Source organism: Xyrauchen texanus, chromosome 11, assembly GCF_025860055.1.
Source record: "Xyrauchen texanus isolate HMW12.3.18 chromosome 11, RBS_HiC_50CHRs, whole genome shotgun sequence".
Classification (NCBI taxonomy): domain Eukaryota; kingdom Metazoa; phylum Chordata; class Actinopteri; order Cypriniformes; family Catostomidae; genus Xyrauchen; species Xyrauchen texanus.
The window spans coordinates 42,608,188-42,626,731 of NC_068286.1; the positions used below are offsets into that span (position 1 = coordinate 42,608,188).

Genomic DNA, 18,544 nt, shown 5'->3' on the forward strand with positions numbered 1-18,544 from the left:
GTGTGTGCGTGAGCACGAGCAACAGGTAGCTGGCTGCAGTTCACTTAATGGCCACAGGTGTCACAGGTGCTGATTGTTCAACAGGCATCTGCCATGCTCTTGATATTAGTTAGCGAAGATGTCTTTATCTATTGTCTACCTGTAAATGTCATTGTGAACCTTATGATTCTATTCTGTATATGATTCTTTTGCATATACACAAAAGCAGAATTGGTCATTCTAAGCCTTTTTTTATGTTTTACAATTGATTTCCTTCTGTTTATTGAGTCTCTTACATTTATTGATACCTACATATCAAAATACACTATCTCTGTTGCTAAAGACTTATAGATAATTGGAAATCAATGTTTTAAAGAGCTATCGTCTTTTTATTTTATTTCTTTATATATATATATATATATATATATATATATATATATATATATATATATATATATATGTGTGTGTAAACCTTATCTGGATGTTCACACATGTTGGGTGCTTTTTAAGCTTTAAAGTAAGTCTTTATGAACTGCAATTGTACTGTAAATAATCAATTGCAACATTTTAAAAATGTTCCTTTTGTGTTCTGCAGAAGAAAGTCATATAGGTTTGGAACAACATGGACATAATTTACATTATGAGGTGAACTAAGTTACAGGAAAAGTAATTTATCTGTGTGAAATTACACAAAACATAATTATGCAGAAATTCATATGGTGTTTTTAATCTTCAAACATTTTTTTTTATCGGTTTGCATATGAACATGTAATTAAATCCATGCATACAAAGAGTGGAGACAAAGAGACAGTTAAAGGCAATAAGTGAGGGAGAGAAATTAGACAAAGGCTTAAAAAAAACACACAAGAGGCAAAAAGAGATAAAGAGAGTTAAAAAGGGTCATAGGAGGTGAGGACGTAGTAAGGAGAGGTGAGGAATCTTTCAAACATATTTGCAGGTTTTGTGGTACAGCAGCAATCCAGGTGTATTGCTTCCTCAAATGGAGATTAACAGTGTCAAACCGGATGAGTTACTTTCAAAGCAGTAAACACCTAACAAACTCTTTTGGTAGTGTAATTTGTAACGTTTTGGTTCACATTTTTGTCCAGGCATTGTAGAGATATGCTGATGTTCATGGCAACATTTTAATAACGTTATTCTTTTTTCACTGAATGATCAACATCAGTGAAACACTCAGTATATCTTTATATACAGTAATATATCATTAATATCTTATATGTGATTTTGTTCTGTTCAGACATAGATCATTAATATAAAATCATTACACAAAGTATGTATTACAATTATTTCTTGATATGATTACTGTAAACACTCAAAGGACTATTCCGGGTTCAATACAAGTTAAGCTCAATCGACAGCATTTGTGGCATAATATTGATTACCACAAAAATAAAATGTTGACTTGCCCCTCCTTTTCTTTAAAAAAAAAAAAAAAAAGCAAATATCTAGGTTACAGTGAGGCACTGTCAATGGAAGTGAATGGGGGACCAATTTTTTTACATTAACCCCCTGAGACCCCAACATTTTCCTTTTTTGATTTATAACTAGTAGCACCTAATAATCAAGCCAAAAAATATATAAATATCGAGAGTAAATAGTTTTCCTACAATTGATGTCCACATCGGTGGACAGCTGGACTAAGTTGTGAAATTTCAAATGATTGTCAAATAGTTTATGTGTCCAGTAGTGTTGGTTATTCATGTTTTTGAGACGTTATAGACATGACAGCTGATTTTCTATAAAGCTGAATAAATGATTCTGATTAAAAGTAATGGCCAGCATCATCAAATCCTTTCCAACTGTGTTAAAATAAAATTTTGCATTACAAAATTCTGAATCTATGTACTGAGTATCATTGTCCCATTTCTGCCAAACATGTTGAGTGGTCCAAACATCATCTGCAGTCTGAAACTGAAATTTTGGTCGGATTTTAGGATTTAATGCATTTGAATGCTGCCATAGAAAGCTATAGGATGCGCCCTTGCTCCCTATTTAGTGTATGGCTTAACCTCCTGTGTGATGTATGTTTGCACTGGTCTCAGAAAGTACCTTATTTTCATGCTAACTCCATATAAAGACTCAACATTTTTGGATGAACACATTATATAAGTTATAGTTGAAAATTATTTAAAATAACTTACATGTTTTGTTTTTTAATTTTGAGGGAATATTGTCCCATTTTCCACATTTGTGGACTTAATTTTTATCATCGCGAATAACTTATGGATTTTTTAAAGTGGCATATCAAACTAAACTAGAGACACTACTCTTTACAACTAAACAGTTTTCAATAAAAAAAAATTACAGAGGCACTTTTGTTGGCACTGTGCCCATAGGAGAGCTTCGCAGAAATCGCAAAAATACAACGTCCACACATGTGGACGTGGGGTCGCGTAAGGTTAATATACTCACTATTTCAATTCTATTAAGTCACAAGACGTAAACAATATGCATGTTAACATGAGTTTAGTGTGATAATATCACTTACTAGCCTTTTCTGTGTAAAGTTACAAGCAATTTAGCAAATTCGTTGCCACGACAATGTAATGTCAACAAACACTTAAACCCTAAAATGACTGTAAAAATTACAATTTAAAAAACTCTACATCTCAAATAATTAATGTGTTTTAAAAGAAGAATTAATGTAACTGCTTTTATAAAACTATAAGCTTAACTTTTCTGCCTTTTAAACCCTCCAAAAATAAGCGCCTCACTATAACCTAGATTTTTGCTTTTGGATGGACAATTCGAAATTAATTTTGTGGTTATCAATATTATCCCACAAATGCTGCCGACTGAGCTTAACTTGTATTGAGCGTGGAATATTTCTTTAAACAAGAGAAATTCATACATAGTTACATTTGACCAACAATGAAAAAAATAAACATAAAAAAATTATAAAGTGTTTTATAAAAAATATCGTAATGATAATTTCCTATTTGTTTTGATTGTGCTGAGGCAACAGATCACAGTTTCAGGACTAGATACTCCCTGGTAACATATTTGGTAAAGTCTTGTCAGATTTCTTTGAAATGTTTGCATGGTTCATATTGTTGAGTTCTCTTCACCACTGAAAAATATTCACACTTATAAATGAATACTGTTCACACAGAGTCCACCTTGACCTGATTGTTGTTGGTCATGACAGGCGAGGGTTTGCTCTTTAGTCTCTCTTGTGCCTCATTAGAACTTTCTGGAAAGAAGATCCTCGCAGTACATACCGACACAACGATGCGCTTGTACTCACGTCGAAAGTTCTGATTCAACACTCCGTAGACTATTGCGTTGAGGCAACTGTTAAAGTACGCCATGAAATAACTTGCCACAAAGAGCCATTCTGGTATTAGAGGAACCACATGCTCTGGAGAAATCGCTACTGCCAGTCCAATGAAGTTTAAAGGTGCCCAGCAAACAGCAAAGAGCACAAATACGACAAACATTGTGACAAAGTTTCCTACATCATGAGGTGTGAGCTTAGGGCGATTGTCCGGCTTGACGCGTTGTCTCACCTGTATGACTAGAACCCAGATTCGCAAATAACAGTAGGTAACGATCATAATGGGAAGAATAAAGTGGAAGAAGACTACGGCGATTGTGTATGCCGAGCTCGCCGACTGTTCAAATGTACATGAGTAAACCCGCGGATCATACTGCAGTGAGCCAACAAACAAGTTGGGCACAATGGCAAGCACCGTTAACGCCCAGATCAGCAGGACGTAGCATACTGAGTTTTTGTCACTGTAGAGCTTGTCATACTTCAGGCTGTGGCATATGTAGCAGTAGCGATTAATCGCAATACCGGTGATGTTAAAAATTGAGCCGATTACACTGACGCCCATCAGGAAGCCACTGATCTGGCAGTGTATGTACCCCAGGTTCCAGCCCTGGTGAAATATGGAGGTGAGGACCAGTGGATATGGGTAGATGGCCACCACCAGATCCGCCACTGCTAAACTCACCACAAAGATGTTACCTGAGAGGCAGAATGAGAGAGAGAGAGAGAGAGAGAGAGAGAGAGAGAGAGAGAGAGAGAGAGAGAGAGAGAGAGAGAATTAGCCATCATGTTGTGACAGGGGTCTCTGAGACCATTTTAATGCTAAATAACTTGATAACATGCTTCAACTCTCATCCAGAAATGTTACATTACTTTTTGGGGTCTCAAGACCAGAAATAAAAGACAGATGCTATTTGCACCCCAACCCTGGTGAAAATAATGGTAAATAATAATTGCACCCTGGTGCAAATAGTGTCAGATACTATTTGCACCCATATTTAAATACTAACATACAATATGGGCATCACTGCATTTATTGTATTTATTGAGTCCCACAGACACACTACATTCAAATTTACCCCTAAACCTAACCTTAACCTTCCCATAGAACCTTGGTTTAACTAAAGTAACCATGGTTTCACCATGGTATTTTTTGTAAATTTACAGTAACCACAAATTATAAATGGGTGTTATATTATCACATATTACTGTTCTATCACAATGGTTAATTGCATTAAAACCATGGTTTTTGCCAAAAAAAACATGGTTACTACAATATTGGTAATACAGTGATGCGATCTACACACATGCGATACCGAGCCGCGGGAACAAGTGTGATCAACAGACCCCGCCTCCGGATCAAAATCTTCTCTGCGCTCCTCAACATTCACCGTGACCAAATCACTGTGATGAAATCAACATTTATTTTTACTTTTATCAATTATTTTAAGTAATGTTAAAGGAAAAATTAACTGATAATTATATTTTTTATATATATTTGTGTTGTGCCTTAATTTAGGTTTGGCCTAATTTTATTGTGTTGTGGCCTATTTCTATTGTGCTCTGTCTTGTAGAATGGGGTTTAATCACATTTCTAAAAGTGCATGACTATTGTGGCAAAAGAGCGATACAATTTTAAACATCTCTGACTACTGTTTTGATTAGGTCCGATGAACATTCAAATAATGTAATGGGAAAATAAAAGGTTAATTTAAAATTAACCATTGTTAGTTTTACACATACTTGATTGGGGTCTCTGTGATCTGAATATCAGCTAAAACACACTGAAATGTTTCCTAATGTCTATGGAACAGCATTACTAGATCATTCAGGATCCCAATAAAACTTAAAACGTATTGCTCCACAAACATGCATAACGTATGCATGAGGCATATGAGCTAATGCACATTCCAAATATTTGCTTCATCAATTCATGGAATGTTTGCTCTTTATAAATAAGAGTGCACATTTGTGTTTATGTATGTGAGAATGTGCGTATGCAGAGTTATTCATTAGTTTCCCGCGTTGTTTGTGAGCAGGTGTGGTGTGTGGATGGTTAGGCATGGCCTAAAGCTGATGGCTGCATTAGGAAAAGAACATGGGCAATTCTAATGAATGCACGTATTTAATTGCTGCTAGGAACAAGGACTTGACATTGTGTGTAAAGCTGAAATAATTAACTAGCATCACAATCAACAGAGAAACACTAAAAGCAGTTGCAGCAGATTTGCACTCTGTGTAGTGTCCTCTTCTCTGGAGATTGTGTTCGAAAATATAAGTGAATTGCACTGAAAGGCTGCATGTGTCGCACATATACACACATCCATTCAATTGAGCTTAATAAATTACTCAATCACTGAAATAGACTCATTATGTCACAAACATGGGGAATCATAAAACATATCTCTTTAATATCTATTTTTTTCTCTAGCTGGAGAGCAGAATATCTGGTCATCAACATACAATGTTTTGGATATTGGTGTGCTAGTTTCCACATCAGACTTCTTAACTAGCAACACTTTCTTTCCCAGTGAGTTTCACCAGTTAGGTTTGCCAGTGAATAACTTGGCTATGCTGGTCTAACAGCTAGACTGGCACCAAATCATATGGAAGATTCTTACTGGTCTAAACCAGTCTATCCTTTCAGCAGGGAATTGCTACTTTTGTCTCCTGCTGAAGACACTATTATCTCATATGTCCCATTAAAGGGATATTTCATGCCATCCAAGATGAGTGTGACTTTCTTTTGTCTGTAGAACAAAAATGAAGAGTTTTAGAAACATATCTCAAATCTGTAGGACCTTACAATGCAAGTGAATGATGACCAGAAATCAGATGGTCCAAAAAGGACATAAAGGCTGCATAAAAGTCATCTATACAACTCCAGTGGTTGAATTCATGTCTTCTGAAGTGATATGATAGGTGTGGGTGAGAAACAAATCAATATTTCAGTCCATTTTCCCCCCCTGTAAACGTAGCCTTTTTCATTCAGCCACCTTTTGGTTAGGGCTGGTCAAAGGTGGAGATTTGTAGTAAAAAATTAAAAGTAAAAATCATGTTTCTCACCCACAGCTATCATAATGCTTCTGAGGACATGGATTTAACATGGGTTAGTTTTGTGGTTTATTTATGCACTTTTGGACCTTCTGATTTCACTTGCATTGTGTGGACTTACAGAGCTGAGATATTCTTCTAAAAATCTTCATTTGTGTTCTACAGAAGAAAGAAAGTCATACACATCTGAGATAAATGATAAATGGAGTAAATAATGAGATACATTTCATTTTTGGGTGAACTACCCTTTAAGTCTTGAGAGGTATGAATGATTAACTATTGAGCAGTACAATTTTTCACTGAAACCACACTGGCCACTCACACTCATCAAATTTAACATGTCATCATGCTAATGAGGTTCACTATATCCTCTTTTAAGTTAGTTTTCAGTGACATCTCTGTAAAATCTTGTTTGCCTTTGAAACAAACCCTGAGAAATCATATGCTGATAAGTCATTAATAGAAATGGGCACATGAAATCGTTCTTTTGTGTCAGCTGTCACACTGCGCCCTCACAATGTCAACATGTGTTAAAATTGATGTCAAATCAAAAAACAGAAGCTCTAATTCACATGCAGTGATGGTCTGTCTTGTAGATTAGCTTGCGGTGGCCTGAAGCAAGGCTGTCATGCAAACATGGTCTAGAGCACGCTGGTGTCATGGCATCCACATAGAAGCACACAGAAACGCAACATTCGCACCAGGAATAATTCCCCCCAAAAATAATGTTATTATTTATTTACCCTTTGTTGCTACAAAATCATTTTACTTTGTTTGTAAACATGTGAAGCTATTAATTGTGAATGAGCTCTCATGAGCGAGCTAAATAACAGTGAAATCAGGCAGTTTCTCACACAAAGCTATCATATAACTCTCATATGCTCTCATATATCAGAATCAGAATGAGCTTTCTTGCCAAGTATGCTTAGGAATTTGTCTTGGAGACAGAAGCTTCCAGTGCACAAACAATACAATAACAAGATAATAATACAAATAGAATACAAATAAAAATGTGAATAAAAAATATAGAATATATAGAAATACACAAGACAGACAGACAGACAGACAGACAGACAGACAGACAGACAGACAGACAGACAGATAGACAGATAGATAGATAGATAGATAGATAGATAGATAGATAGATAGATAGATAGATAGATAGATAGATAGATAGCCTCCTTGGCGGTGCAGTCATTGGTATACAAAGAGAAGAGTAATGGGTAGAGCACACATCCTGGAAGTGCTGGAAGTGAATTTCCCCTGTCTCACTAGCTGCTGCCTGTCCATCAGGAAGATTGTGATCCACTGACAGATAGACATGGGAACAGAGAGTTGATGTAATTTAATCTGGAGAATAGCTGGGATGATGGTGTTGAAATGGTCTTGAAGTCCACAAAGAGGGTCCTTATATATGTCCCTGGTCTGTCCAGATGTTGCAGGATATGATGCAATCCCATGTTGACTGCATCATCCACAGACCTTTTGTTCGATAAGCAAATTGAAGGGGATCAAGAAAGGGTCCAGTGAGGTCCTTCAGGTGGGCAAACACCAGTCTCTCAAATGACTTCATGACTACAGACGTCAGAGCGATGAGTCTGTAATCATTACGACCTGTGATTTTGGGTTTCTTTGGGACAGGAATGATGGTGGAGCATTTGAAGCAGCAGGGAACTTCACAATGCTCCAGAGATCTATTGAATATCTATGTGAAGATGGGGGCCAGCTGGCCAGCACAGGATTTTAAACATCCTTTTGGGTGAAACACCATCTGGGCCCTTTCCTTGTCTTTAGTTTCAGGAAGACACAGTACTCCTCTTCACAGATCTTAAGTGCGGGTTGAGTGGCAGGAGGGGGGTTGCAGTAAGTGTTGATGTTTGTGTGAAGTGTATGTCAGAGCATGTGTGGGGTGTGAGACTGGGCCTTTCAAACCTACAGTAAAACATTCAAGTCATCAGTGGTTGGTTCCCTACAGTGTTGGGGGATGATGTCTGGAAGTTAGTAAATACTTTTAGGACTCTCCACACTGATATTTCTGGCCTGATTCTACAAGATTTTATCCGCGCTTCTGTAAGCATCCTCTTTGGCCTGACAAAGCTGCCTGAGTTTTGCTGTAAACCATGGTTTGTCATTGTTGTATGTTAAGTAATTCCTAGTAGGAGTGTACATATCCTCACAGAAACTGATATATGATGTCACAGTATCTGTGAGCTTATCCAGATTGGTGCCTGCAGCCTCAAATACACTCCAATCAGTGCAGTCAAAGCATGCTTGTAGTTCCAGCTCTGCTTCATTGGTCCACTTTTTTACAGTCTTTTACAGCTGATTTTAGTTTATGTCTGTAGGTTGGAATAAGATGAACCAGACAGTGATCAGAGCGTCCCAAAGCTGCTCTAGGGAGGGGGCGATATGCATCCTTTGTGTTGTGAAGCAATGATCCAATGTATTTCTGTCTCTGGAGGAGCACGTAATGTGCTGTCTGTATTTTGTCAGTTCACAGGTGAGATTAGCTTTATTAAAATCTTGCAGAATAATAATAAGTTAGTCTGGGTATTGTTGTTTCCGTGTCTGTGATCTGATCAGCCAGCTGTTGCAGCACTGCATTCACACACGCTTGTGGAGGAATATAAACACTCATCAAAATAAAAGAGGAAAACTCCTGCAGCGAGTAGAAAGGCTTACAGTTGATAAAGAGTGCTTCCAAATTAGGACAGCACATCTTCTTTAACATTGTTACATCTGTACACCAACTTTCATTGATGTAAAAGTGTGTTCCACTGCCTTTTGCTTTCCCTGTTAACTCCGCAATGCGATCCGCTCTCAACAGCTGAAAGCACGACAGAGATAACGCTTTCTGGAATGGCTTCACTAAGCCAGGTTTCTGGGAAGCACAAGGCAGCAGAGTTTGAAAAGTCCTTTTTGTGAGGGAAAGAGCTGAGATTTGCTAAATGAATACTCAGCAGCACTGTTGAATGCTGCGCTGTCAGAGCTTGACCAGCGCACCAACTCGCTTCCCTTGCTTTCGTCTCACAGCACGCTTAAACAACACAGCTGCGCCTCTGACTAAAATGTCCAGCAAAACATCCAAATAGTCCAAAACCGGGAAAACTTATTGTCTGGTATGTGCTGCCGAATGTTCAGCAGTTCGTCCCTGGTAAAACGGATTGGAAAACAATTACTAAACGCAGGACAAACAAACAAAAACAACAAAAGAATTGGTGAGCTCCACACCAAGGCTGCCATCAGTGGCACCATCTTTAAATCTTTTTAAAGATTTAAAGAATACAAAGCATTGGTTGTGTGGACTAGTTTTATCAGTGGCAATTTCTCAAGGCCTGCAAAGCCTTCTCTGCTGGCCTAACATGTAAAATAAATAAATCTCAATCACCTTTTTGGCTATGTATTTTTAATCGCTTTCCACTCTTAATTAATCTACAAACAAATAGAGAAAAACGAAAAGTGAATCCAGTTAGAATATATTCCTTGATGCTTACAAGCAAAGTGTGAAAACTGTTTCACTAATCGCATGCCCGAAGCAGCGCATGAGTCTGAGCTCCACCCCCTAGGCCTTCATAATTTCTTCAGAATCCCTCAACAGTGCAAATGAATGGGCAACTAAAGTCAGATTGTCAGATTCATCAGACAATAAATTGATATATTTGTTCTTGGTGGGTGTGATCTTTAGGATATGTCCAAGTCTAGGCCTTCTAGCTGGCCTTGAGTGACGCAATCACACTTTAAGTGATGTAATTTGAAAGCGAAGAGCACAAGATCTTTTCATTGTTATAACAACATAAGTAGCTTTTTAAATGTAATTTAGGCTAATGGAGCATTCCGTGTCGGATCAAGTTTTGAAAAGTAGTGCTGCATTCCATTCAACTCGGAAAGTCGGATTTAAAAATGTCCTACTAGGAAAGGTGCAATGGAATGCATCTTGAAGTCAGAATGACAATTTGTAGGCTCGTACATAAATTCTCAATTCCGATTTCACTGAGATGAAGGGACATGATGTCAAACAAACATGTCGACCCTCAGGGAGATATACAAAGTAAGTGATAAACATGAATTTTATTAATATCGATAAATGAGTTAGTTTCCACATTGCATGATATTAAAGCTTAATTACAGGGCCAGTGGTGGCTCAGCACCCCTGGAGCAGATAGGCTCAACGGTTAAGGCTCTGGGTTACTGACTGAAAGGTCAGGGGTTCAAGCCCCAGCACTGCCAAGATACCACTGCTGGGCCCTTGAGCAAGGCCCTTGACCCTATCTGCTCCAGGGGCGCTGTTTCATGGCTGACCCTGTGCTCTGACCCCAGCTTAGTTGGGATATGTGAAAACAACTGCATTTCATTGGCTCTGTACCTGTACTCTGCACAATGACAATAAAGTTGAATCTTGAATCTTAATTAACAAACGCCTGCTGCAGAAGCATTTATGTTCGGAGATATCAAGTAGGATTATCCCACATCCAACTTAAATGGAATGCAGCATAACCGTGTACCCTGACGAAATTAAATTTATTGCAAGAAACATTTAAATCGCAAATATTATTAGATAGATTTTTCCAGGTATTATAGACTTCCTTGGTAGATTCATATGAAAAATTATGATTTTTGAATGTCGGGTCGGGAGACGTTCATTTCACAAAACATTCATGCTGCGTTTAAAATTAGGCTTGCTTGAGCATTTAAGTGTCATTTCAAGTTCTGGCTTTCATGCGTGGACGTGTTTTTAAAATGTCAGTTTTTGTATTACTATTTAGCTGTGACAATGTATGATGCTCAAAAGCATAGGGTGTCTTATACATTGTGAAACTGTGTTTTCTTAATGGCATGAATCACATTGAAGGCCTAGATTTAAAATGCATGGCCCGCCACTGAGTTTTATGAAACTTACAGTACATGGTGCTTTGCATTCTTTCTGAAGCTTGAAATCTCACGTGGCCATCCATTGTAACAGCAAAGAACAGAGTGGTCATTCTTAAAAAGTTATCTTTTATGTTCCACCGAATACAGAAAAGTGGTCAGATATCAGTGTTGGGTGTAATCAAATTACTTTTAGTACACAAAGTTGTGTAATGCATTATATTTAATTCTTGGAATCAGATTCCATTAACTGATTTTCAATCAAGTTAACCCCACATATTTCTAAAATAATATTATTTATTAATAAGACATTTAAAACATGAATTATGGTCAAATGTAGAGTGATGCTGAGAGTATGACTTGTGACAATGAACAAGGCAGAATAAATATATTTAATTGAATTTATTTCTTTGAAAATTGTTTTTAGAAAGTAACTTTGATAAAGTAATCAGCCATCAATATGATCAAAATTTCAGAAAAGTAATTACTTGTTGAGGAACTTATCCAACTTTGTCCAACATAAGAGTGAGTAAATAATGACAGAATATACATTTTGGGCGAACTATAAACTTAAAAGGTATTGCTGATATCTTGCTGAATCTAAACCTCTACCTACCCTTACAAATATTCACTAAACGAGTCTGTTTTGAATCTCCCAGCAGTCAGGGTTTGTCCTAGACTCTGGAACTCAGATGGTGCCATTACAGTTTAAGTCCTGATGCGCAGTGACAGCAGAGGTTGCATGGGTTGTCTCCATGAATACTTTCTCCGATGCACTCAGCTTGTTTGTGACTAAGAGGGGAAGATGATGGAGGCTAGGCAGCCTTCTTTTGTGCTGACGGAAGGAGGATAGGAAGAAATCAAAGAATTGTCCTTGACAAAGTCAAACTGTCAAGTCCCTAGGGAATGTAATGCCATAGGCTTGGCTTTACTGCCAATATTTGAGTTTGGATTATCAGACCGATTAAGGTGTCAGTCAAACCAATTTATTTAGCTTACAGGGAGATAGGACTCTGGCTCTAGGAAGACATTCCTCTATTCCCCTATTCCCCGATTACTCTTTCCAGTTGAGTCCCAAAAGCCTTACTAGAAATGTTTTCCTTTGTGGGATTTCTGGATGTGAACTGCCTGACAAGTGATAGAAGTGTATTACTGAACAAGTGTAGAGTGGAGTGGTGTCTCAGTACTTTTAATGAGTGAGTAAATGTCCTTAAACAAATGGCATCTGATATTTCTTCTAACCACAAAATAATTGGTAATCTTCCAGCCTTAGCAATTCACATTAGCATGTGCATATCATCTTCTCTTTTCAGGACTTTCCATTTAATGTATGGAATGAATAGCCATTGCAAATGTTAAAGGTTAGGGCTGCTTCAGGCATGCCCCAACTTGTCAGGTTTGGACAATATCCTAGCAATGGCCTGTTGGCTAAAAACGGTTTCAGTGCAGAAATAGATTACCATAAATATCAATCCACTTAAAAAATATAAACAATGTTCTAGATCACTACACTTCAGCTCTAAAGATCAAAAAAGTCTTGCAAATTGAGAGTTTTTTCTAATGGATTCCACGACCTAAGCATGTAAACTTCAAGCATACCAGCATGACCGACTTAAATTCAATAACATGCCTTTTCTGCATGAATCGGCAACCGTCTAGTGGATGGCCCTCGTGCTATAAGCTTGAAATAACTCTTCAATTCTCTGCATCACATTGCACTGAATTGCACCTCAAGGAGGGCCTTTATGTGTGTATGTGCAATTCAATAAATGGGAGAGATTACTTAAAACTTCATTGATAAACAGTAAAAGCACAGTAAATAAACCTTTGTCAAATTGAAATGGCAATCCTAGAGTGGAAAGCTGCCAATGGGCTGCTCTGAATGTAACTTTCACAATGGCTCCAATTACTGTCAATAAATTGAAAACCTATAAGTTTTCAGCTTATTATGAACTATTTAATCTCCCTTTTCAGTACATACAGAGATGGTCACGTTCCCTTAATGTCTTTCTGAGACAAAAATAGGACAGGGAACCTGTGACAGAAATAGCCTTAGGTTTTTGTTTCCATGCTGATTACTGTCAGCAAAAGCCCTTTCACCTATGCAGTCTACCACAGCGGGAGCCTGCCTCTTAGATTTGGGCTGATACAGATATCATGTTTATGAATGAGAAAGGCAGTCAGACAGTAATGATGGACCACTCTATCTCTAACTCTCTCTCTCTCTCTCTCTCTCTCTCTGTAAATATGATGGCCAAATCTGAGTCTGTTTGAAACAAAAGAAGCACTTTGATGGTTGAGTATGATTAATAATAACAGTATTATGCCTCAGAGGTTCACATATACAGAGCAAAGGGAGAAAGAGATGACGCATGAGGGGAAAAATGAATTTAATTAAGGCAACTGAATAGAAATGGATTTCTTCATCTGTCATACATTCCCCAAAGGACACATAGGCTATGTTCAGACTGCAGGCAAATCAGATTTATTTTCTTTTCAGGCAGAATGTCCGCACTATTAATTGCAAGTGATCAAATCAGATTTGCACGTTCAGACATAACCAATCTATCTGCATGGAATGCTTTGGTAATGATGTAGGCATACCCACGTGACGATGCTTTCAAAACAGATGCGGGAAAAATGGAGGTGCAACATCTCGCTCTCCAAATAAGCGGACTGTCCAGTTGTGGAGCAGAACTCCTCCATTGCACAAGAAAAACTCAGCAATGGAGGAGACTAAATATTGTGATGTTCCATTCTGCAGTCACCGATTTTTAACGTCATCATGTGTGTCGCGTTAAGAGTGACGCAAAAGACCATTTGAAATCTAATTGAGCAGCCAGTGTGTCCGGACTGAGACGCATCTGAAAAAATCTGATTTCAATCGCATTTGAAAACACCTCCCGATTTGGTTAAAATTAGATTTGGAAAAATCTGATTTCATGTGTTTTTTTGCTGTGTAGACTATCAAAATCTCATCTGGATACAATCTGGGTATGCAAAAAATCAGATTTTTAGTGGTAGTCTGAACAAGGCCATAGATGCAAAGCCAAGGTCAACTAGTTTTTAGTCATTGGGTTAAGTGCTGCACTCAGAGGCAACAAGATGTTAAATAGCAGACTGTGTGCACAGTAATCCACCTGACTGACTCTCTTCAGAAAACAGTGTTGATATTCAAACCAGTAAACTCTACAACCATGACGCTGCCAGGGTTGAGTTAAATTTAGGGACAAGGGCACACAGAAACACATATAACACATTAGCACGCACACACTCACACCGCAGTACAGTATGAAACAGCAGATGCCAGAAGCATGTTTAGTATTAGAAGTAAGCAACATTAGTATTAATTTAGCACAGTTATACTGTAGATATGACATTGTGTGTGAAAATGAATGGTTTTACACAATGTAGGGTTAAAGTCACTCTTCAGACTACAGAGTGTAGTCACTCTGATGTCTCTGGACTTCCTGTTTCTGACGGCACACTGCACAAGAGTTTGTTTGTAGCCTGCTTAGGCTGCTTCGCATTGCTTATTCTTATTCTCAAACATTCATCGTTATATTCATCGTTCATCGTAATATCCTTTGTCATTTTACCATGTTTCAGGTTTTTACGCTTTTCTACTGTTTCATCTGCGTGTATTTTACCTGTTGCTGCTGGCACCCTTGATATTGTCGCCCCACATCGATTAAAAGAAATAAGCCCTGCTCCATGGTACAATGATCACACTCATGCTCTCAAGAGAGCAGCTCGGAAAATGGAGCGCATGTGGAAAAATACAAAATTAGAAGTATTTTGTGGTGCATGGAAGGATAACGTCTGTACAGGCACTAAAAGCTGCCAGGTCAGCATATTTTAGTAAACTCATAGAAAATAACCACAACAACCCTAGATGTTTATTCAGTACTGTGGCTAAATTTTTTAGGAATAAAGCCTCAACAGAACCAGATATTATGTCGCAGCACAAGAGTAATGACTTCATTAATTTCTTTACAGATAATTGAAATAATCAGAATTAAAATTGGAATTATGCAATCATCTGTCATAGCACCTCAGAAACAGTGTGTAATAATTTTCCTCACATGCAACTTCAATCACTTTCTGTCATAGGTCATGAAGAGCTAACAAAACTTATTGAAACATCAAAAGCCACAACATGTTTGTTAGATCCTATACCAACTAAGCTCTTAAAAGAGGTATCTCCTGTAATTTCAGAACCTATTCTTAATATTATTAACTCCTTGCTATGCTTAGGACATGTCCCAAGAAACTTTAAAATGGCAGTTATCAAACTGCTTATTAAGAAGCCACAACTTGATCCTGGAGAACTGGCTAATTATAGACCAATTTCAAATCTCCCGTTTATGTCAAAAATACTAGAAAAGGTAGTATCCTCCCAAATATGTTAATTTCTACAGAGAAATAGTATATACTAACAATTTCAGTCAGGATTTAGGCCTCATCACAGTACAGAGACTGCACTTATCAGAGTTACAAATGACTTGCTCTTATCAACTGATCACGGCTGCATTTCTCTTCTAGTGCTTTTAGATCTTAGTGCTGAATTCGACACGATAGATCACGACATTCTCTTGAATAGGCTAGAGAATTATGTTGGCATTTGTGGAGTTGCATTAACTTGGTTTAGGTCATATTTAGCAGACGCTACTACTTTGTCTATATAAATGAGGAATTGACAAACCAAACAAAAGTAAAATATGGAGTGCCACAGGGATCAGTTTTAGGGCCTCTGCTTTTCTCCATGTATATGCTTCCTCTGGGAGATATTATCAGGAATCGTGGAATAAGTTTCCACTGCTATACCGATGATAAACAACTTTATATTTCTTCAAAACCTGATTTCACAATTCTCAACATTAGCAGAGTGTATCAATGAAATAAAAGAATGGACGGCCAGAAATTTCCTTTTACTCAATTCTGACAAAACAGAGGTATTAATTATTGGACCAAAAAAACTCTACAATGTAATTTGACTCTCGATGGATGTACTGTTACATCATCTTCTACAGCGAAGAACTTAGGTGTTATATTTGATACCAATCTGTCCTTTGAAAATCAAATTCTAAAAATAAAAATATCACAGTGCGTCTGGTTTCTCCTTAGGTTATTTTTCTCCATTAATCAACATCTTATGGCAAGTTTCCTTGCCACAGTTGCCTTCAGCCTTCACTGGGGTTATTAATACAATTATTATTGAATTATTTATTTTTAAACACGATTAACAATCGTATTTTATCTAATTACACAATGATGATTCATCGACATTATAGACATTACAGTTTTATCGTCTGATAATGCCTGATCTACTGTAAAGCTGCTTTGAAACGATGTGTGTTGTGAAAGGCGCTATACAAATAAAATTGACTTGACTTTACTAAAATATTGCACTTTACTATATTATGTAAACTAGGTATATATTATAACTAAATAGTAAACTGCTAATAATATAAGCAATGCATCTTTGTACTATGATACCGTAATTCCGTGGTATTTTTTGAGACCTCATACCATTACTCCCCTACTTACAACACAGATGTCATGTAGTGCTCATCTGCTTAGTAGTACAGGTTCAATTAACTGAACTTGGTGGTTCAGATAAGGGAGACATCCAAAAACTGTTATGGGTCCCCAAAACCTGCATATAATCCAATGCAAACACAAAGACCACACACACCAACCTGCATAAATGACAAGCAAACACTCCAACCAAGCAAAAACTGCAAAAACCAAGAGGCTTTTCACCTCTGTGAGTGACAGTCCAAGCTAACTTGATGACTGACTTCAACACTAAATAGGGACATACTGTACTACAGGTGAAAGCCCATAAAATATACCGCTCCTGCTATATCAAAAGACAGTTCAGGGATTTTAAAGCTACACTATGTAACTTTTAACTTTTATTAAAAAATAACAAAATGTTAGTAATGCAACAAAAATCCATCTTCCAAACTATGTCTTTACCCAAATACACTTTGATAAACATATGATAACGATTTATATTTTAAAGATGTCGGGACGGATTTCACGGGAAATTGCATTTGTTCGTCATTCGCCCATGTGTTCATGTCATATCCTTACACAGAGAAAATAAGCTCTGGCTACTGTAACGCATGTACGGTGTGGGAGTAGTGTGAAGCTGAATGTTTGTTGTCCCAATGGACAAGTAAAATTGACCATGGATCAATCAAAATGGCAAACTTCTGGGTAATCACCGGTTGTAAAAACAAAGAAACCATGAACAGATCAGAGTCTACAAGCAAAAAGTGAAAACGAGAGTCCATAATAAAATCGAATCAACATTGACTTGGCTTTTCAGTGGTGGTAACAACTCCAAGATCTGAAAGGATTTAAAAGCGACCCAGAGGTTTTTATTCTTTCTCAACAAGTAAGATATTTTATTGATATGTTTTATGTATAGTTGTGTAATCACACACACACACACACGTCTGTGCGTGTGTAGTGAAATACAATAATTATACTGTAAGTGGTGCAGAATATTTCACTTGCTACTACACATGTGTATTTTTCTTTATATCAGCAATAATTTATATAAATAAATCCTTTAGTCCTAGGCTTGCCAAGGACATGTGAGTCTTGAAATTATGACAATCTATAAATAAGTTACTACCATGGTCTATTTGGTCAGAATATCCTGCAGTTATATAAACTTTACAATGTTTTACCTTATCAGACTAGCAATTGTTATGTCTAATGTTAACAAACATTGCTTACATTTTGTAACATCATTTATTTCAAAACATCAGTGTTTCCAATACGTCAAAACAACAGCATATAATATTGCATGTGTTTGCTCAGATGACATGTTTTTGGATATCCATCTTTTCCTTTGTTTCGTTATTTATTTGTCCATTCACTCTGATAAGATGTCCTGTATCCATGTGTACACCGGTGCCTCAAACCACATTCATCCGCACAGTGGAGCATAGCTGAAGCACAACTTGTGTCATTACCAAAACAATCTTCTTCTGCAAGTGTAGCTTTAAAGAAATGAGACTAGAACTACTCGTATCATCTCCCCTCCATCATGTCTTTATCTTCTCTTTGCCTCTTGGCATAGCATGCCTGCTTGAATTAAGGGCAGCAAAGATTGCCGGGGTGGACAGTTTTCATCTTCATGATGCATACACAAACAACATCGTCCTCTATTCAACAACATGAGGGTGAGTAAATGATGATAGAATTTTCATGTTTGGCTGAACTATCTCTTTAATGTACAAATACAACCTCACACCCACCTACTCTCATGGATCGTTTGCAGCCAGATCGATACGACCTCGTGTCATGGGTGATATGCTGCAGCTTGCG

General features: G+C 37.4%; 1 protein-coding gene across 1 annotated transcript in view; it reads right to left on the reverse strand.

The window, feature by feature from the left end:
• Positions 1–731: 731 nt before the first annotated feature.
• The window catches only part of LOC127651768 (melatonin receptor type 1A-A-like), a 54,698-nt gene continuing 36,885 nt past the window's right edge, over positions 732–18,544 (reverse strand). The window contains exon 2 of the mRNA XM_052137777.1: positions 732–3,973. Within this exon, the coding sequence (XP_051993737.1) occupies positions 3,105–3,973 (869 nt within the window). The 3' untranslated portion in view covers positions 732–3,104. The remainder of the gene's footprint in view (positions 3,974–18,544) is intronic.